At 34.0% G+C, this 23,658-nt stretch overlaps 1 protein-coding gene across 4 annotated transcripts in view; it reads left to right on the top strand.

Annotated features, from left to right (window-relative positions):
- Positions 1-23,658, top strand: part of LOC126760238 (putative mediator of RNA polymerase II transcription subunit 26) — a 74,417-nt gene that overhangs the window by 33,001 nt on the left and 17,758 nt on the right. For 2 of the 4 annotated variants that reach the window (XM_050475719.1, XM_050475720.1), the window contains exon 1: positions 11,559-12,770. The exons of the other annotated variants lie outside the window; for them this stretch is intronic. In XM_050475719.1, the coding sequence (XP_050331676.1) occupies positions 12,688-12,770 (83 nt within the window). In that variant the 5' untranslated portion in view covers positions 11,559-12,687. Of the gene's footprint in view, positions 1-11,558; positions 12,771-23,658 lie in introns of those variants that run through there. 4 annotated transcript variants of the gene reach the window in all.

Genomic DNA, 23,658 nt, shown 5'->3' on the forward strand with positions numbered 1-23,658 from the left:
CAACAGTGACGTGAGAGCCAAGTCGCGAATGCGACGACTGTTTGTTTGATGACAGGAGATATTTCGTCTTGCCCTCGTTCACTGCCAGACCCATTTTCTGTGCTTCCTTGTCCAGCCTGGAGAAAGCAGAACTAACGGCGCGGGTGTTGAGGCCGATGATATCAATATCATCGGCATACGCCAACAGCTGTACACTCTTATAGAAGATGGTACCTTCTCTATTTAGTTCTGCGGCTCGAACTATTTTCTCCAAAAGCAGGTTGAAAAAGTCGCACGATAGGGAATCGCCTTGTCTGAAACCTCGTTTGGTATCGAACGGCTCGGAGAGGTCCTTCCCGATCCTGACGGAGCTTTTGGTGTTACTCAACGTCAGTTTACACAGCCGTATTAGTTTTGCGGGGATACCAAATTCAGACATCGCGGCATAAAGGCAGCTCCTTTTCGTGCTGTCGAAAGCAGCTTTGAAATCGACGAAGAGGTGGTGTGTGTCGATTCTTCTTTCACGGGTCTTTTCCAAGATTTGGCGCATGATGAATATCTGGTCGGTTGTTGATTTGCCAGGTCTAAAGCCACACTGATAAGGTCCAATCAGTTTGTTGACGGTGGGCTTTAATCTTTCACACAATACGCTCGATAGAACCTTATATGCGATGTTGAGGAGGCTAATCCCACGGTAGTTGGCGCAGATTGTGGGGTCTCCTTTTTTGTGGATTGGGCATAGCACACTTAAATTCCAATCGTTGGGCATGCTTTCGTCCGACCATATTTTACAAAGAAGCTGATGCATGCTCCTTATCAGTTCTTCGCCGCCGTGTTTGAATAGCTCGGCCGGCAATCCGTCGGCCCCTGCCGCTTTGTTGTTCTTCAGGCGGGCAATTGCTATTCGAACTTCTTCATGGTCGGGTAATGGAACGTCTGCTCCATCGTCATCGATTGGGGAATCGGGTTCTCCTTCTCCTGGTGTTGCGCGTTCACTGCCATTCAGCAGGCTGGAGAAGTGCTCCCTCCATAATTTAAGTATGCTCTGGGCATCAGTGACTAGATCACCTTTGGGGGTTCTACAGGAATACGCTCCGGTCTTGAAACCTTCCGTAAGCCGCCGCATTTTTTCGTAGAATTTTCGAGCATTACCCCTGTCGGCCAGCTTATCAAGCTCTTCGTACTCACGCATTTCAGCCTCTTTCTTTTTCTGTCTACAAATGCGTCTCGCTTCCCTCTTCAACTCTCGGTATCTATCCCATCCCGCACGTGTAGTGGTCGATCGTAACGTTGCGAGGTAGGCAGCCTGTTTTCTCTCCGCTGCGACACGGCACTCCTCGTCGTACCAGCTGTTCTTTTGCACTTTCCGAAAACCAATGGTTTCGGTTGCAGCTGTACGTAAGGAGTTTGAAATGCCGTCCCACAGTTCCCTTATACCGAGTTGTTGACGAGTGCTCTCAGAGAGCAGGAGTGCAAGCCGAGTAGAAAATCGTTCGGCTGTCTGTTGTGATTGCAGCTTCTCGACGTCGAACCTTCCTTGTGTTTGGTGGCGCGCGTTTTTTGCTGCACAGAGGCGGGTGCGAATCTTAGCTGCAACAAGATAGTGGTCCGAGTCGATGTTAGGACCTCGGAGCGCACGCACATCTAAAACACTGGAGACGTGTCTTCCGTCTATCACAACATGATCGATCTGGTTGGTAGTTTTTCGATCCGGAGACAGCCAGGTAGCTTGATGAATCTTCTTATGCTGGAATCTAGTACTACAGATAACCATATTTCGGGCCCCGGCGAAGTCAATCAGCCTCAACCCATTTGGGGATGTTTCGTCGTGGAGGCTGAATTTACCGACCGTAGTGCCAAATATACCTTCTTTGCCCACCCTGGCGTTAAAGTCGCCAAGCACGATTTTGACATCGTGGCGGGGGCAGCTCTCATAAGCGCGCTCCAAGCGCTCATAGAAGGCATCTTTGGTCACATCGTCCTTCTCTTCCGTCGGGGCGTGGTTGCAAATCAGCGATATGTTGAAGAACCTCGCTTTGATGCGGATTGTGTGTGATACATACATAATAGGTTGTCAAAAAAGTCTTGCGGTATTTTTATTGAATTTTATTTATTTATTTTTTTCTACTATGCCGGTCTCTTTCGACCAATTCAGCGATTTTATCGCAATTTTCGACGACAGGCCTTCTGGAGCGTGGCGCATCTTCGACCACCTATACACCAGAACGAAAACGTTGAAACCATCGTTGTGCGGTGGAAATGGAAACTGCATCGGGTCCATAAACTGCACAAATTTTATTGGCGGCTTGAGATGCATTTTTGCCTTTATCGTAGTAGTACTGTAAAATATGCCGTATTTTCTCTTTATTTTGCTCCATGTTTGCGACGCTATAACTCACGAACGACTTAAAAGAAACGACAATCAATCAAACACGTGTTAGCGCGTGAAATGAGCTTTTCAAAAAGGTATGGCATGACCCGATTCGACGAATAAAACTAGAACTACGCGCTTTCAGCGCCAACTAGCGAAAATACCGCAAGACTTTTTTGACAACCCCATACATACATATGTATATACTGTCTTCGGTATCTCAGCACACCTGTTTTTATCCTCAGGAAACGGTTATTTGTTGGAATCACTGATATCGGACCACCATAGCATATTGCTGTCATTCAAAATCAAGGTCTTCTATGGAAAACTTTTTTATTTGAAAATACATATGTATGTACAGTGTGCGACAAAACTAAAGCACGGAATCTGCCTTGTCGGTATTTAACCGAATAAAATCATAAAGTAGGCATTACGTGATGTTTTATTGATTTGTATTATTAGTTCATGTATCCTTCTTTTAAAATTAGTAAAAATTAAACAAATTAACTTACTAAAATATTATATAAAATTAAATATATGAAGAACTCCAAAAATCTGGTGCGACAAAACAAAAGCACATAACTAAGAATTTACATTAATTGCACATTAATTGTTTGTCAAACGGTTTTTAATGATCAAATATGATGGATATGTGTAGTTATTACCTAATTAGAAAAATATTAATGCATATTCAGTTGCAGTTCGTCATTCAGTACGGTTGGTTGTATGTTAAAGAGAAAGATATTTCAATGGCTCGAAATAAGTATTCTGTTCATTTTAGAAAAAAATTTGTTAAGGATTTTAAGAAAAGAGAATCGGTTATGACTATTGCAAAAAAGTTTGGAATAAATCATCCTAATGTTTCCCGAACATTTAGCTGATTTGGCAAATCAAGCTCTTTGGTTACAGCGCATAGAGGTAGACGGCCGTGGAGAGCAACCGAACGAGAGGATAAGGGAGTCATTCGGGCAATAAAAAATTACCCTTTTATATCGGCAATATCTATTGTAAGACAATTACGGTTAAATATATTACAGAGATCCATACAACGCCGAGCTGTCGATGGGGAATTTTCATGCTACCTGTAGCAAGTTATTGCAAAAAAGCCGTATTATTTATTTAAAGAACAGACTGGCGTGATTGGAATTTGTGAGGATGCACATAAATTGATCGATTACCAAATGTCAAACTGTACTTTTTTCTGGCGAATCGAAGTTTAATATCAAAGATTGAGATGGGCTGAAGCTGGTAGGCAGACCGAAAGGACAACGCCTAAATCAACGTTATAAAACAAGCGCGGTGAAACATGGTGGAGACAATGTACTAGTGTGGGGTTGTTTTCCAGGGAATGCAATAGGATAAATTCATCATATAAACAGTATAATGGACAAATATAAGCATAAAAATATTTCTCAGAATATTAATGCTGCCACATGTTGCAGAAGAAATGGCTTTAAAATGGAGTTATCAACATGACAACGACCAGAAACACACTGCTATTTGTGCAAAGCAGTGGTTTGTTGATAACAGGAATGAGGTTTTGAAGCGACTCGCACAATCACCTGATCTCAATCCCATAGAGAACCAATGGTAAATTGTAGATCGAAAAATCAGACTTGAGAATTGTAAAAATAAGGCCGTTTTATACATTCAAGTGAAGGTAGCATGGAAAAGCATTTCCTGGGACACATCAAATAAATTAATTGAGTCCATGCCTAGCCGATGTGCAACTGTATTGAAAAATAAGGGATACGCAACCAAATATTGAAAGACATAAATTTTTCAATCATAAAACCATTTCGTGCTTTTGTTTTGTCGCACCAAATTTTTGGAGTTTTTCATATATGGTATTTTATATATTTTTTTAATAAGTTAATCTGTTTAATTTTTACTAATTTTAAAAGAAGAATACATGAACTAATAATACAAATCAATAAAACATCACGTAATGCCTAATTTATGATTTTATCCAGTTAAATACCGACAAGGTAGATTCCGTGCTTTAGTTTTGTCGCACACTGTATGTATATCTATAAAATTTTGCATGGGTCATTATTCAAACAAACCGACCGATGAAAATCAAGATAAATATCTTTTTATACCCTTTCACGCTATAAGAAAACATTTGTGAAGTGTATTAAAGTTTCGGTGCTTCGCCCAAACTAACCAAATTTCTATTCACTTTTATTTCATTAGCTATTAACCCAAAGCATTGATATATTGTGAGTTGATTCAGTTTCAGATTTTTTGGCATAAAAATAAACCAAATTACGGCGCAACAACAATTGCAACGGCTACTGCAAAAATATTAAAGTCTCGTGGTTCCGCACATGAGTGTTCGGCTTGCATTCGAACTGAGCATATGTATTGTACAAATGCCATTATGTGTATTTATAACAGTCACGAGTCTCATGTGATTTTTTCGCGGCTATTTGCAATCTGTTTACATACATACATATGTACATATGTATGCATGTTTGCCCTACAAACTAAGCGTTGTAGTGTCAGTCTAGCAGCGCTGATAAATATAACAAACATACATATGTATATACAAACTATATAAAGTTAATGTTCTATACGCATACTATAAATATTTACTTACATATGTATTAGTGTTATACAATTAGAAACACTTACTTCCGTATATATGTAATAATCGTTATGTCAGTGTGTACAAAGCTAATATGCTATCGATATTTGTTATCTTTGACTGCTTTCTTGTCGTTAAGCTGCACTTTCCTACGAATAATGCGATTTAGCTATCAGCATAAACCAATTTTGGAGTTATTTTTATACGCTGAACAGGATAGTTTTTGTGGATATCGGACCACTATAGCTACCATGACAAAAGTCACTTTGCAAGATTTTCATGAAATATATTTTTTGTAATGATTTTTTGACTTTGTTGCATACAATATCTTTTACTTTTTTTATTTTTATTTTTTTTTTTTTTTTATTTTTTTTTTATTTTTTTTTTTTTTTTTTATTTTTTTTTTTATTATTTTTTTATTTTTTTATTTTTATTTTTTTATTATTTTTTTTTATTATTTTTCCTTTTATTTTTTTTTATTATTTTTAATTATTTTATTTTTTTTTCATTTTATTATTATTTATTTTTGTGTTTTTTTTTTTACTTTTTTTCACAAATTTAAAAATGTAATATTGACCTACATAGACATCATAATTGCGAATACAAATTAAATAAGAAATAGTTAAGTTTTTCGCATTATTAAACAATTGTGTTCTATTTAAAACAATAAAAATAAAATAATTGTAAATAAAATATTAAAGAGACATACTGAAATATAATTTTTTCATACCCGAACCTAAAGCAGATTGATCTTTTGACCTCACACAAAAATATTCCATAAACTTCTCTTTCTAATATAACATTTCTTTTAGAAAAAAAAACAAAGCCTTTATGTGGCTATTTCAAAATTTTCCTAACTATTACCTATAGCAATCGCAGGCAATTCATAATGCATTATAAAATCAAAGCACATGCTCTTGTTTATTTCGATGTTTGCTGTACCATTGCAACTAACAACAATTTCACCATTTGTCACATTTTTGCCTAGTGCCACTACCGGGCTGACGTTTCGCTTTCCGCTAACCGAAGCCAAACACGTCAATGTCACACAAATAAACATTTGATCAGCCGACAAGCGGCAGTCAACGACGGGTGAGAAATCATTCGGTGATGGTATGATGATGCGTGAATACAAGTACAACAAGCAATTATTAAATGAGTTAATTATTTTTTAATTATTTTAATTTATTGCACAGCAATTAGACAAATATGTTCAAATTCATATGTTGATATGTGTGCCGTCTTGTTGGAAAATAGGTCACACTTATACATAGCCAAAAGACACTTTAGTATTCTACAAACGCATAGAGTACAAACAACAAATTAAATATAACTGAAATTTGCTGATAAGACAAAGAAGTAAACAAAATTATTATTATAACAGATTTTACCGTACACATATAGTGCATATTACGCATGTATATATGTATTGGTGCGCTGTGTACACATACAATGCACAGCTGCATGACAAGTCAGAAATTCAGCGTTTGCATTGTCACCGCCCGACCAAGTTACGTATACGCCCTGTATGGCTGCCAGTCTACAGTGACACATACTAAGTTGCATGTCTGACAGTTGGTTGACACTGCGGCGGTGGCGGCGGCTGCTGCAATCTGCTCAGCTGCTGTTGACTGCATATTATTCGGTATTTATTTTTTTGCATTCCATTTTCGCAGGTATCTGTAGCTTGCATTGACGGCACAGTCTGCGACTAAAAATAGTCATATCGCAGTTAAATTAGTCATCCAGCGCTTCAAATTCAAACACATGTATGTACATACGTAGCAATGAGCAAAGTACAGCAAAAATAACAAAAACTTTGTCATCTTTGTGGTTACGAAAATTTGAGTTTTATATTTGGTGCCATCTATGGATCTACATAGTAGATAAGTATGTATGTATATACACATATTAGTATATAAAATGTTTAATTTTGTAAAAAAAAAGTTGTTAATTTGGCATAACAATACGGTGAGCTACTAATCTGTCGAATTTATGGGCTAAAATCAACTTATATATATATGTACATATGTATGTATACATGAAAAAAATATCGGATATACAAACATACATACATACATACATATGTACATTGAGTTTATGTAATATTTGCATAATTATGTTAATTGAATTATTTTTTAAACGTATCATTTGCAACTCTGCACCTTACTAATTAATTTTTTGACACTCCACATACATTTTTTGTAGATACATAAGTATTAAATAAATAACTTTCACATACTTATTAATCAATTATCACTCAACTGCTTGTTATCGACTTTCGATAACTTAATTTAGTTATCAATCATAATAACGCTAGAATGTTAACGTTTACCTTTCGTGACTGGAACTCGTTAAAGCATTCTCTTTATTATTTTTAGAGAAAAAATCAGCAAAACACTTTACATACAAACATACGTTTGCAATTATGTAAATTAAATATTTTAATGCACTTTTGTTAGATAATTTCGCTGATGTTAGAAACAAATGGATCCTGTATTAAATTACATTTTTGCCTCAGTTAGGGCTCTACAATGAAAATGGCGCCCTACAACAGGGTTGTTGACAGTATACGAGTCTGTATGGTGTGACGTCGAGTGGGCATGCGGTAGAAGTATGCACAACAGTTAACAGTGCGTTGATTAGTGGTTCAATAATACATACCTAATGTACATACATATGTATGTATGTATGTATGTACGTAAAACATTTAAACAATTTTATGCCTTACCATTCGCCTTAATTGTGTGAAAAGGCTAATGCTTTTATAAACATAAAAATATTTTTTAAAATTCATCTTCTAATCATGTAATTAATTAATTTTGTTTTAGTTTTTATTTATGCACATATACATATTTGAATTAACGCGTATGTGTACATATATACATATATATGTATATCAAGAACATAAGCGCATTTATTGTATTACTTGTATTTTTTTTTTGTATTTCTTCTGATACCGCCGTTTGTCGCTCATTTGCTTTTGTTATGCGCCTATTTGACGTCGCATCGCACTATTACAACAATTCGCATTCGTGTGTACTATTAGTTTACTTCGTTTATATTGCAATCAAACGTTTTTTTGTTATTGTTGTTACATTTATTGTTATATTGTACGTGCGCTTGTGGTAGTATTTGTTTTTGTTGCTCATGCTCATATTTTAATTTTTGTTGCTTTTTTAGCATTATTTGAGCGCAAGCTTTCCAATGTTGTTGACATATTTGTTCTTGTACGCCATGCAAAAATTTGCAAGCCTGCGTTGTGCGCTTATGTATTGGTGAGAGCGTAACGCTTTGTATACCTGCACAACTACATTTATATATGTATACACACAAAAAGCTTGTCAACTCTTGTTTATGCCTCACACTATATTTGTTTATAGCTGTTGATTCGCTGTTGCTGATTTTGCATTGGTTTGTTCGCCATTATTTGTTGTGTTTGTAGCGTATGTGTATGTGTTTGTTAAGGCAGTGTGTGGTTTCAAAAACTTTTGTTTAAATTTTTTGCCGGTTTAAAATTTTTCTGCTCTTTACTTGCTGCGCATGACTATGCTAGTGAGTCAGCAATTCGTTTTTGACTATTATTCTCTATAAAATACCGTTGCTTTTACCATTTTTCTAGTATTTTCATTACTACGCATTTTCTCTTACTCATATACATACATATGTATGTGCGTACCGCGTGTCTGTGTATATGTGTCATTGTTAATAATAAGACGCTAACTTACATATTTATTTTTCTAACGAATTGGAGCGTATAAAGCACGAAGTCAAAGCGCTACTCTTCTATATTGCAATTTTTTCCGTTTTCAATACACTCTTATGTTTTGTACTTTGCACTCTTACTGCATTACTTTTCTGCGACTCTCTTGCTCTTTCGGCGCGTTTGCACACTGCTGCGTTGAATTTGTGCTTTTATTTGTTATGTTCGGCATTTCACTGCACTACTCACTATACATATTATACCCTGAGTGGATTTAGCCATGTCCGTCTGTCTATTTGCGAACTAGTACCGCAGTTTTTGAGATATCGATCTGAAACTTTGCACACCTGCTTTTCTCTCCAAGAAATTGCTTATTTCTCGGAACTGCCGTTATCGGAACTGTATAGTCGCATATACACATCTGCTCAAAATAATAGTTACACAATACGTTTTCAAGTAAAGCTCATCAGTAAAAAGTTTTATTTAAATTTTTAGGAAAAACGAAATCGTACTAATATTTTTCAAATATTTACAAGCTAAATTAAATAAACTTCATCAAAAAAAATATCAAAACAAAGAAATGTAGATCCAAAAACATTTCATAGCTAAAATAAACTTGCTCAAAACAATAGGTACACTTTTAATAAGACAATTATTTTGGAAAAACAAATTATGATAAAACAGTTTCTTTGTATATTTAACATTACTTAGTTAATAGCCAGTATATCCACCATTATTTTGGATTACTTTATTTATTCGTTTGGGCATACTACTGATTAAAGCCTGACAGGTTTCGTATCTCATACCAAGTTTTTTGTATGCACTTCCATAATTGGTCTTTGTTAGAGAAAGATTGTCTCGCCAAATTTGTTTTTAGTTCTCCCTATAGGTTTTCTATTGGATTTAAGTCCGGGGATTGGCTTGGTCACTTCAAAACGTTAACATTATTGTCCTCAAAATATTTTTTAACCAGTTTGGAGGTATGTTTTGGGTCATTATCTTGCTGATATACCCAACGTAATGGTAAGTTTTCTTCAGCATAGGGTATCATGACATTTTCAAATATTTCCTTGTACTCCAACGCTGTCATTTTGTTAGTTGTTGGGTATATAAGACCTACTCCATACCAAGAAAAACATCCCCACACCATGACGTTTCCACCTCCGTGCTTCACAGTTTTTATGAATCGAACGTGAAACTCCTTTCCTTTTGGATGACACACAATTCTCTCACAGTTGTTTCCAAAAAAATTTATTTTCGTTTCACCGCTCCATAAGATGTTTCTCCACTTTTTTATTCCCTCAGGTCCTGACCAATCTGAATGATTTCTTGCAAAATTTCACCCCATATCTAAATTTTTTGATCGCATTAATGGAACAATTCTGGCTATTTGTCCTGGTAGCTTGGTCTTTTGCAAACGCTTGCGAGCGGTTTGAGCACTTACTACATTTCTAATTTCTGCTGCTATCACCTTCGACGACTTGAATGGGTCCTTTTTACAAATAGTTACAATGTGGCGATCAACAACTGTACTCGCTTTTTGTGGCCATCTACGAGTCTCTCTACAAGATTTTCGCTCTAAAGCATTTTTAACAAAATTAGAGACCTTTCCATTAATTTCCCAATTTCCCGAAGCGATTTTCCTTGCTTTCTGAGGTTTGAAACCAGCCGGAACTTCAACAGTGCAATGTGCCTTCAGACCCATTTGATTAAAAAATAATTTAATTTATCTTCAGCATTTTGAGCTTTAATGAAAGAAAACTTACCAATCCAGATAAAAAAACTTGAAAACCTGCATAAAATTAACTTTGTTTTCACAAAAAGCTAAGTTCACTTTGGTGTAACTATTATATTGAGCAAGTTTTTTTTCTGAGCATTCACGCAAAACTGAAATACGCATTATCTCGGGGATTCACATGCTTCATTCTCTTAGAAAGGGCAATGGCATATTATCTTAATTAAACTTACAGCATAACTTGTGTCAAAAAGCCCATAAAAAGTTTTTTAAACTATTGAGAGTACTAAGTTTTATAGTGTAACTATTATTTTGAGCAGGTGTGTATGTATGTACGTAGCTGCCAAACAAACTGAACGATCGAAATCAAGTTTCTGTATGTAAAGTGTTTTGTTTAAGAAAATATTTTCACAAAAAGTGGCATAGATGAAGAAGTGAAATAAAGCTTCGGTGCAACCGAAGTTCACGTTGTTTTTTATTTTGACTGAGTAGAAGTAAAAATAATACAATAGCCGGCCGCATGTTGTCATTTGCATACGCAGTCGAAATCTCTTTTATTTCTGCTGCAAGTTGTTGGTTGCTCTCTGCTATGTACTCTCAGCAGCTATAGATTTTGCTCCTGAAGCTTTTATTTTTATTATTTTTAAACAAATTTTAGAGCATCGGTGCGTTACTTAGCACACACATGCAGCTAAAATTACGCTTTTTACTTTCTTTCACTCGCTCACACACGCGCACACGTAATCTAACTTAAAAACAGCAACAAATTTGTAGCGACTATCAAAAGCGTCGCCACTCTACATACACATGTACAAAAATGCATAGGTACATATGTATGTATTATACGAATTGTTGTTCTTGATATATTTCATTGCCTCATTTCTTCGGTGCTTTTCTCGCATTGCTGTATTCGTTACTCGTGCGTCGGCTACTATTACTGCGGCGTCAACGTCGACAGCGACGCCGTCAACAAAACAAAATTTGCCTTGTGCTTTATGCCAGAGCAACAGCGCCACCTCACCGCTCCCGCGGCAGTGGGTATCATATCACATCGCACAGCACGACAAAGCGTCGTGTTGTTGGCGCCGTCGTCGATGTAGTCAGCAAACGCGGCAGCGTTGCAGAGCAGACCAGGCCAGCCTGTCAGCCAGTGGCGACCAGTCTAACCCAGCCGCACACTTTCAGTACGCAAGCAAACGCCGCGTCAGTTGTTGTCGCGTTCAAATTTGAAATTTTCAGTGAAAAAGTTTCAAAAGCTTATAGTTGAATAATGAAAAGTGTTTCAAGTGCACAAAATTTTGCTAAAACAGTATGAAAAACAAAGTACTTGCAAAAAGTTTTAAACTAAAAAATTTAAATTTTATTTTCGCGATAGTGTTGTCGCCAATTAGAAAATATTTGCGAATATTTTAAAGTGCCCACACATTTTTAGAAAACTCCACGCGTAAAATTAAGCTTTGTAAAATAGTAAAAAAAAAGTGCAAAACTTTGCAATCTTAAGAAAAAGTGCTGAAAAATTTCTTTATTTTCGCGAAGGCTTTTATTATATGTAACAAAACACACACACGCGCATGTGTATATGTGACAACTCACTCGTCGTTTAGTCAGCAAACGAGGAGGTGCTGGGCGAGCGCACATTGTATATGTGTAGTTGTGTATGTGAGTGGGTCGCCGTCAAACGCCTGCAGGCTGCAGCCTTCAGCTTTCCTGCCTTTGCGATTTTCCACCGCACTTCGGGGCCGCACACACAAATCACCGTTTTGTCTTCGTGTACGAGTATGTAATTTTTAAATGCTTTCAACATTTGCTTGTTTGCGTACAAGCACGAGCGGCGGGCGATATCGTCACCGTTTTACGCGACATGCTGCAGTCTAATTTTTCTCAGTGCATTCTTATACATTCTTTTACAAAACAATTCAATTCAATACAATACAATACTATAAGTTCGTTGGTTCGACGACGTTAGCGTAGTAGTTATTACTGTTGTTGCGCTATTAATATACAACTACAAATGCAAATATACACATACTTACACCCAAAGTGCAAAAAAATCAACGGCGATACTTTGTTATTGTATTACAAATACAACTGAAGACGAGTGTGTAAAAATTTAATAAAAAAATTAATTAAAATAATAAAGCGTATAATAAATATTTATAAAAAAATTAAAATATTAAAGCGAAACACAAAAAGTGCTCAAAAGCGCAACGGATGCAAGTAAGAAGTCAGCGTAGAGAAAATAAACAAACGCGTCGCAAAACACGAAAGCAAGCGACAATAAAGTAAATAAACGTCAAAATAAAAATTAAATGAAATTACAACAAATACAGAACTTAAACGCGGCTACGGGCAGCGGCAGTGGCGCCTACAAAATGGCCGATCTAACGAAAAAGTACGTTACTTTTTGCTTATAAAAATTATTAGAACTTTAGAAGCGCAAACATACGTCAATATACTTCTAATATACATGTTTATATGTGTATATGTACATATGTACACACATACACATGTACATATGTATATACAAATGTATACTTTTGTTACTTTTACTTTGTTGCTTTTATGACTGTTATTTTTTTGTAATTTTTTTTTAAATGTTCTTTATTGTTTTTATTGTTGTGTATGATGAATTTTCTGTATCTATTTTGTGGTAATCTTTACTAACGCGATATTTTTGAGTTGCTTATGAAAGATTTTACTTATGATTTGGAATCTATAAAAAAAAATGTTTTGGAGTGTTTTAGCTAGCTACTAGGGCAAAGACAAGCAAATACTGTGCAGAAAACTTGAGTGTGTTTATTGTTTTCAAAAAAAGCTGTATGCTATAGTTGCCCGATCTGAACAATTTGTTCGCAGATTTACCTTTGCATTCGGCAATAATTCTTAGCATATTTTGCGCAGATACCTTATAAAAAAAAAGTTTTCCTTACAGGGACTTGATTTTGAAATTTGGTTTTTTGAAAATCACAAGTGCATATATTTTCGAAATATTTACTATATTTTAGAATACTATCCGAAAATTGATGTTGATGTACAATGCAAACACAACGGTTTTTGAAATTCATAAGTGGATATATTTTCGAAATTTTTATTTTACTTCAAATTTTTAATCGAACACCTTTTTTGTTTTCAATGAACAAATAATATGTTTGTTTTTAATGTCTCTTGGAAACCTAAAAGCTCTTGAGGCGGTCCTATATAGAATTTGAATTTTTAATACATACATACATATATACTTAGTAAATATGTACATAAGTATATCTAGATTTGTTTATGTGCTGCTATTCGCTTACATATGTATGTATATATGTACATTCTTATATAAAAAGCTATATGTAGTATATGTGATATAATTATTATATTTTTAGCCTGAATTAACTATTTAGGATCACTAAGATATATTCATATTTTTAGCATATCATATATTTTTAATACGCACAAATATGTATTTTAAATATTTGTATATTTTAACAATATACGTGTATACATATGTACATATACATATGTATGTTTGGACATAACACAATTATACTTTTATCTTTATATAAGTGAGTACATAGCTGCTTGTGAACATTCCTGTCTTCCCAATGAAAACAAAGATTTGTTTTTGTATATTTATATATGTATATATGTATCTATATATTTATTTATGGGTATATACATATAATACAAAACGACCTTCTTTTTTGTTGTTTTTAATATTTCATTTATATAAACGTGTGCTTTTGTATTCGCTTCTAGGTAAATTAAAAACAAAAGAAAGAATATGTTGAGCCTTACAAAAACTAATACTTGCGTTTATTTTTGTTGTAGTAATCTCATTATTATTAATATTTTTTTTTTTGCTTATTTTATTTTTCTTGCTAATTTTATTTTTCGTGCTAAATGAGTTCAATAATTTTTTGATAACTGTCTGTCGATAGTTTTTTTTATAATACCTATATTTTTTTTACTTTAAAACTTTTTCCTTTATTCACATTGCTTAATTGTGCTTATATAAATGTATCCATTTTCGGCGCTACTGGTCGCGCAGTGAAGCATTTAAATAGCCAGTTAAATGCCTATTAGACTTTTAAGCCTTAAACATTTGCCCACGAACGTGCTAAAGTGTACTATACACCGGATATGAGCTTCCTCAAATTGTTGTAATTTTTTCAATACTGTAAACTTACAGAAAGGTTGGATTCAAAAAATGTTAGTATTAAGATTAGAATATGTATATTTTTGAAAGCATGTATTTATGTAAAATTAAGTAATTTTTAAAATTTATTTGTATCGGGTTTTTTAGTTATTTTGTAGTAGCTAAAGGAAACCAGCTAGGAATGCTTTTGCTTAAGGTTAAACATATAGAACTTTTCTCAAATTGTTGATTTTTTAAAAATATTTGTGTAAAATTTGGAACTTTTTGTGGACACAATGTAGCGAGTTGCATTTTCTAAATTTTTTTGAAATTTTTTTCACTTTTTGAAGTTTTTTGGTACTAAAAGAATGGCAGTAAAAGAAAACATCCAGGGTTTAATTTGCTTTTAATAGTATTGAAACATTTTTTTTTAATTTTCAAAATTTTTCCAATTTTTTCAGTTTTTAAGTTTTTATGGCACTACAAGGTAGTAAAAGAAAACAGGCAGGGTTTCATTTGCTTAAGGTTTTGTTATTAATTTTTTTTTTTAATTTCGAAATTTTTGAAAATTTTCAGTTTTTGCATTTTTTTGGTACTATATGGTAGTAAAATAAAACATCCAGGGTTTAATTTACTTTTAATTGTATTGAAAAAAATATTTTTTTTTTAATTTTCAAAATTTTCTAAATTTTTTCAGTTTTTAAATTTGTATGGCACTTCAAGGTAGTAGACAGGGTTTCATTTGCTTAAGGTTTTGTTATTAGTATTGACAATTTTTTTTTAATTTCGAAATTTTTGTAAATTTTTCAGTTTTCAAAAAAATATAAATTTTTTTCATAATTTTTGTAATATTTTCAGTTTTAAAATTGTTATGTGGTACTAAAAAAATAGACAGTGTTGTTGTGTTTTGTTGTAACAAATATACATATGTACATATGTATGTATGTATAAGATTACTTCTTCAGCTAATACAATTTTTTTTATCAAATTAATTTTGAATTACTTTTTCCACTGAGAAACTTCATTGAATTGTCGCAGTTTTTTGTTTTGAAATGTTAAAAGTATTTCTTTAAGTGTATGTAACCATATTGTTTCTCTTGATTCAGAATGACGTCAAACCGCGTCGCAATGTAAATTTCCATTGTATAAGTATTCTATGTATTATAAGGTTTGATTCGCACTGACATGTATATCGCAAGCGTTTCGCATAGCAGATTCTTATTTAAGTCACAAGTAGCGCAAGGTTTTATGAGCAACCCGGTTTCACAAACATTACATGCATATCGTCATACTTTTTAGTAAGAATTTTCGTTATTGAGTTGAAATGATAAAAAGTACGATTTTTTATATACGATACATATTATGTATGTATGTTCAATACATATTTTATACTCACTGATTGATCTTCTATACCATGTTTTAACCGTGTCCGTCTCCCTGTCTGTCTGTTTACATATACGCGATATCGATCTGAAAATTTGGACATGTCGTTTTCTCCTCCAGATGTTACTCACTTGTCGGAACCGTTGAGATCGGATGACTATGGCAAATAGCTATATTTAACGATTTCTCTTGTTCTTTATTGAAAAAGTTTCACTTATTATATCTGCGCGTTCTTTACCCTTTTTTGTTCTACATATATTTGTTATGTATACCACTTTTGATTTTGACTTTTTTTGAATTAATTTCACGCACCTGTTCTGCCAGTTTGGAACGCTTTGCTCATTAGACTGCTACGCCATCGTTTAGCCAACACGCTCTTATGTATCATACGTATTTGCATATTTAAAATTCCCAATCACTTAGGAATGTCACTCACTACTGCCAAGCCATAGCAACATGAGCAACATTTTATCGCCCGCTGCAAATGGGAGATAAAAACTCACCGTTGCTTGGCTGCTTGTGTTTGGCCTAATTAAATTTGGCGTCCCAACGTAAGAACTTATGAAATTATGCCAAAAATGTGACTTTGGGCTAACACAAACAGCAGGACGGACGCTTTGTGCTTATTATCGTATTTGTTTCCGCTAAATCGACGCCCATCATCAATCGATATTTATATACAAATATTTAAGAGGCATTTATATACATATAACTCATCTATGTGTAAATATACTTATGTATGTATTTTTGTTCGTGGAAAATGTGCTGATCACGGGCTAAAGTTTGACGTCTGCGAAGTCCATTGTCGTTTCATCAAATCGGCTTAGCAAAGCGTTTTTCAACGATCTTGTCACACGATCACCGTGTTCGTTGCCACTGTACGTATGTACATACATATATAGTATAGTAGCTTCACAGTGGTATATGTAATGCATAAAACAAACACACCCAAGTGCGTATGTAGTAGCGCCGCTTTGCTTGTGAATTTGTTTGACTGATATTGTTGACGACTGATGACGTTCGTAGCCGGTGTATACTTTGGTTTTTGTTGCTATGCTTCCATAATCGAGATCTTATTCATAAATATATGTATTAGCTGCAAAATATTTATATCTTAATTATATTTATTCGTTTTTAATTTGTTTAACTTTTTGCTAGAACTACTTTTCTTGATAAACTTCAAACCGCAATATGCACTAATATTTGTAAGCAAGCATAACACTATACGACAAAACCAAATTTTTCGGGGTATTAAACGAAATCAATATTTTTGGAGAGTTTGAGTCATAAAAAAGTAAGGAAGGAAACGTCGAGGACCATATTTTCTTCCAAATCAATTTCATCCCCTTCAAAGTAATCCCGATGCAATGCACTTATGCCAACGAATTTTCCAATCTTCGAAACACTGGTTGTAGTCACTTTCCGGGATGGCCTTCAGTTCCGTCTTCGCTGCGGCTTGAATCTCCTCTATCGTATAAAAACAGTGTCCCCGGTCTTTTGAGCTTGGTGAACAGCCAGAAGTCGCACGGCGCCAGATCAGGTGAATACGGTGGTTGCGGAACAATATGGGTTGAGTTTTTGGCGAAATGATCACGAATTACGAGGGCAGTATGGGATGGTGCATTATCGTGGTGTAAAAACCAAGAATTGTCTTTCCACAATTTCGGCCTTTTTAGGCGGATAGCGTTACGCAAACGACGCATAACGTTCAAATAATATTCCTTGTTGACTGTTTGACCGGTTGGAAGGAATTCATAATGCACAACACCACGATAATCGAAGAAAACAGTCAACATGACCTCGATTTTTGAGCGACTTTTTTGGCGCGATTTTTTTGGTGTCGGCTTTCTTTTGGCACGATATTCGTTCGATTGATCGGTTGTTTCGGAGTCGCAAGCATTGATCCAAGTCTCATCGCCAGTTATAATGCGTTTCATGACACCCTGGTAGTCGGAAAGCATCGTTTCACACACTTCAACGCGACGCCTTTTTTCCAAAAAATTCAATGTTTTCGGTACCAGTCAAGATTTGATGCGCTTGAGGCCGTAAACATCCTTCAGAATGGTATTGCTCAGCCTTTCGATATGCCAACTTCATCAGCAGGTCTCTAATTGTTAATCGACGGTTTTTCAACACTAATGAAATCTTGGATTTGTTGAACGTGAGCTTCGTCGGTTGAGGTTGATGACTCTGCTTCGTCTTCGACACGTTCACGGCTGCTACTATGCCGGCTTTCGAACTCACTATACGACTATGTAAAATTTTTTTTAGACATAGCCTCATCACCAAAGGCTTTCTGCACCATCCTCAACGTATCCGCAACAGAAAATTGATTCCGTAAACAAAATTAAATGCAAATTCTTTGCTCAACAAATTTCGACATCGCAAAAAACGAAAAACTCACTTTTAGCAGCTCACAAAACGACACGTATCTCAAACACTAATGAATATTTTGACATGAAATTTGACATAAATGTGACCGACAGTACTACCAACCTAAAAAAAAAAAATAATTCTCCAAATCCTTCGACACGCGCAGTTTAAATTCAAATGTCACCTTATTTTTTGGGCACAGTAGTATATAATATACATATGTATATAGGTATGCATATGCTTCTAGTAGTCCGATATCTGGCATTTTGACAAATGAGCGGGCATACGAATGTGGCTAAATCGACTCAGTTCATTACGATATAGCTGCCATACACGCTATCCGATCAAACTCAAGTCCATGTATGGAAAACCTTTGTATTTGACAAGCAGTCTGCACCGAAATTTGCATAGATTATTATCTACAACTTCGAATAAATTTTTCAGAATAGACTACTATAGCATATAGCTGACAAAAACTGTCCTATCAAAATCAAGGCCTTGTATGGAAAACGGTTTTTTTGGACGAAATATCTTCACGAAAGTGCAGAGAAGTTAACGTTTTTTCGTACTACCTCATGACTTTCGAAAAAAATTGGTGTGGCAGCAGCGTGTTTCACAGTGTAATAATTGTCATTATTATATTGTGTATTTGTTTAATAAATATCCCTTTTTGTTGCGTTTGTTTAATAAATATCATCTCGTTTTTATTGCGTTTGTTCCATATTTTATCAGTCATATTTTTTTTCATTTTTGCAATTACATTGCTTTTTGCACTCCAACAACGCTTATTACAAAATTTATCATAACGCTTGAAAACTGAGCATATAATGGCGTTGCCATACGGCATTGCAATTTTTATAATTTTTTTGTTTTTGTTTTTATTTTTTACTTTGTTATCGTCAATTTTTTCCTTTGCATAATTATTTTTTTGCTTTCTTTTTTTCACTCATTCGTCGCTTTGGTTTGTTGCGGCTTTGTAAAAGCGTCTTTTTTGTTTTTTCTTTGCTTTTTATATTTGTTAACTATTTTCTATACACTCGCATCGTGTTTTTTGCTTTTGTTTTGTTAGCGCATTTGAATTCGCGCTTGACTTTTACATTTGTTTACAATATTTGTAGTATTCCACTTAATATTTGTTGATTTCTATAGCTTCTTTTTCAACTCAAAGTGTCAAGTTTTTGTTGTTGTGCACTTACTACTGTGTCTCACTTTGCTGTTAATGCCGAATTTAGCGTTCTTTCTCGGTTTCGCGCTTTGCTTTTTGTGCTTTTTTCCCTGATGTACAGACATACAAAAGTTGTGTTAATATTTACTTTGCTACTTCTTTGTATGTTTTGCTGTATGTATTTAATTATTATTTTTGATTGTTTTTTTTTGCAAGTTTCGTATTATTATTATTTTTTGCGTTTAATTCATTGTTTATTTCATATGCCTGGCTGCTGTCGTTGTTTACTGCGCTTTATTTATAGCTGTCGTTTTCGCTGTCATTGGCTGTCACTTACTCAGTGAATAATACTATGTGCCGATGTGTTTGATTATAATTACATGTGCAAAAAAATTGTTGCTATACATATGTATGTATATTGTATTTGATGTACATACGTACATATGTACTTACTATATAAATCGAGAAACTTGTTCAATTGCCTCCTTTTTTCCACTTATTGCCGATTTCACAATAAAATTGCAATGAATTCGTTTATTTGGCAACAAAAAAAACTGAGTTGATTTGGAAGTGTGCTTAATTATTGCGCTAGAACCTGTATCTGAAAGAAGAAACAAATGAAACGGAATTAATATAGAAAAAGCCATTAAACGCAGTGCTATATAAATTACGGTTAAATATTATATATTATTAACCAAACACTTGGAATTAGATTTATCTTTAAGCCATTTAATCTGAGTTCAATGATGGAGAAACACGGTGTGCCGCGGTCGACCGTCGACCCTTAGCATTCAATGTGAGAGGGGGACGGATCGGGGACGATTCCTCCTAAGCGTGGAATTTTCAAAGGCGCCCGGTGCTCTGCAGTATTCTTTGTAGACTTTTTTTCTCTCTACGCCACTGGTCCTTAGTATGCGGAACACACCCGGACGTTGCTCCAGTCACGCGCTGTCAACTCGCTAGTAATTCAAAAAATTATAAAGAATTTTTTAGGGGGGCACAGCCTCAAAAATCCGGTTTATAGGGACAAAAAAAACCATGAACTACAGTCGAAAAAATCAAAAATTGACAAAATCACGTTTTAAAAGAAAAAAGTAGAATTTCATCGAAATTAGTTTACAACCGCCAAAATTCAATTTTTGATCAGATCAAAAAATATACCATTGAAATATATAAAAACCATTTTTTTTATTTCGTACTAGGTGTGTCTATCAAGAAAGCTTTTCTATCGTTACAACAATAACAATGAAATCTCCATATTTAGCGTGCCTTATAAAACTCGCTCCTTATTTGTAAACTGCCAAATTCCAAACCAATTAGCAAAATGTATAATTACTGGTAAAAATAATAATAAAAAAATTCACAGGCGCTCTCGTGGACTTGTGTAGCAAACAAAAATAAACAAAAATTGTTTAGCACAATTTCATGCGCCATTTAAGACGCCATTTTCTGCTATCGCTCGACCAGACAAGATTCTTGTATGAATAGTGGTCTTCATTCATATGAGTACTCACTTTTAATATGTACTGATGTACACATGTACATATATAAGTATGTATGCATTAATGCAAGAGTATGTGTATATGTATGTGTTCGAGTATGAATGTACATACATATGTATGTACATATACCTTGTTGATATTTCAAAAATTTGCTACAATTTTCAGACATTTTTATTGCACGTCCATTCTGCTCAACGCCAGACATTTGTTTTCATCTTAATTTGCGCTCTTTTTGTGTATTTCTATTTGGGCTTTTTTCTCTGCACTTTGTTGTAGCTCGCCTTACAGCTTTCTTCAAAGCGTTTTGTGCAGGTTATGATTGCAATTTTATACTTTTATTAATTTTGCATAACATTTTAGTTGTTTTTATAGTCGTTGATAATTTATTTTTGATAAAACAAATTCTTAAAATGAAAATATGGTGCATTTAATTTAATTAAAATGCTAAAAATAGATATTAAATATTTTTTACGAATTATGAAAAGAAAAAATTTAATTTTCAACCTAAATTTAAATAAATATTTTTAATACGAATTTTGTAAGTACAAATAATGATTTTTTAATGCAAAATTTTTTTTAAAACAATTGGTTTTTAAATGCGAAACGTTTTTTTATAAAAATATTTTTTTATAATTTTTTTTTTATAATTTTTTTTTTATAATTTTTTTTTATAACTTTTTTTTTATAAATTTTTTTTTTATAAATTTTTTTTTTATAAATTTTTTTTTATAAAATTTTTTTTTATAAATTTTTTTTATAATTTTTTTTATAAATTTTTTTATAATTTTTTTTTTATTTTGAGTATAAATATTTATTTTTTTTTAACAAATAATGTCTTTTTAATGCAAATTTTTTTTAACAAATTATTTTTTTTAAATAGTACAAATAATTTTTGTAAAAATAAAGCCTCTCTATAAGCGCACAATACGCACTTATGCCTATCTGCATACATAAATAACGCGCCTAATAAAGCAAAATAAGTTATGAATAAAAAAAGCACACACATACATATTTCTAATGAGATTGTTGGCATTAGTATTGCTGATAAAAATGTAAACACAAGGGCATAACTTTTATTGTGCTTGCTCCGGCCACTCGCATCATTTTCTCTATACTATGCTATTTTTTTATACATTTATTTACTTTGATATTGTGCAATAAGAAAGCAACAATAACATCACTTATTTTTTCTGGCTGCAATTAGAAGGTGTGAGTTGAAGGCACATCTGCCAGTTAGGTTCAAGCGCAGCAAACTATACACAGGCACGCTCGTGTGCTCTAAATAATTGAAAAGCACGCTAAAAGCATATAGTATACTATACAATAATGTATACAAGTAAATATGCATGTGTGTTTGTGTGTAAAGAGAGCGAAAAAAATAAACGTGAAATATGGCAATTGGACAAACGTGATTATCAGACCTTCCTTCCGTTTATACTTTCATATGCCGACACACATACACATACAAGCATAGTTGTTTTTCGCGCACACATACATACATACAAATACAAAGTTTATATTATTTTTTCACACTTCAACGTTTGGCATTTCATTTGTTCTCAGCAATTTGCGCTCGTGCTTAAATAGATACATACAAATATACACATATACATACATTTACACACAAATATAGTATGCCTGTAAGTTTGCATGCATTATTCCCGCGCATCAATGTTGGAATTATTTGATTACTTTTCACTCTCTTTTTAGCCGTTTCATATCCTAGCCTGTTCCTATAGCACGTGGCCACATCATCATTAAATGCCGCTGTCAGCCGAAGCGCGCAGTAAACATACTCACCTCACGGTTCTGAAAAGAAAGCTCTAAGTTATTACCGCTTTACTTTGCTACTTAAGTTCTGCAGTCACACTTATACACACATACATATGTATGTATGTATGTAAGTGGCTTATTGTTTATTGCAGTTTACATAGTTCTTGTGTGTGGTCGCTGACGCTCTGCTAAGCCTTCGTTTCCTTTGGCTTTTTTCCCTAACGTCACAGTCTTTTGCGCCACACACACACACATGCCATGCCATTATAACCGTTTTGTTGGCTGTCTTCCACTTTATTGACTTTTATTTGCGCTTTCTTGTTGCCCACACTTGCCGCCAACTACTGCCCAAAACGTTATACATACATACATACATATGTATGTTTGTATATTTGATGCGAGCTGCTCTTGTTGTTGCATGGTGTGCGCGCATGCGTGGTAATTGCATTCTAAGCTGCCAAGTTTGATAGGGGAAAACTTCTGTGGTGTTCTATTAACAACATGATTTTCGCATTTGCTCGTCGGTTTATATATGTACATACATATGTGTGCGCATATGTATGTGTTCAGACAATGACTTAGTGCTCTAAGTATTTTTTCCGCGTTTCCCTGCCATGAAAAACTCGGGTCAATGCACGTAATATGCTTTTTATAACTATTAATGAAGTATACTTTATTGCAATTTAACCTAATTTAGATTTGCTTTCTTGTACAACATCTACTTTTTACCATTTTATCTTTGTTTCTGCATCAAGGGGTTATATCCATTTGCAAGTTAGAAAAAAACACGGTTTTTTGTGAATATAATAATATTAATAATTTTAATGCAGTTTATTTAATATTTAAATAAAAGTTGAAATTGATTTTGAAAATTTTGGATTCCATTGCTTCCGTAGTTGATCTCCAAGAAGGACCTCCGAAAAATAAACGTCTGGTGGTGAGGAAGATTTTTCTACTTCAAATT

This window comes from Bactrocera neohumeralis, chromosome 5 (genome assembly GCF_024586455.1).
Source record: "Bactrocera neohumeralis isolate Rockhampton chromosome 5, APGP_CSIRO_Bneo_wtdbg2-racon-allhic-juicebox.fasta_v2, whole genome shotgun sequence".
Classification (NCBI taxonomy): Eukaryota; Metazoa; Arthropoda; class Insecta; order Diptera; family Tephritidae; genus Bactrocera; species Bactrocera neohumeralis.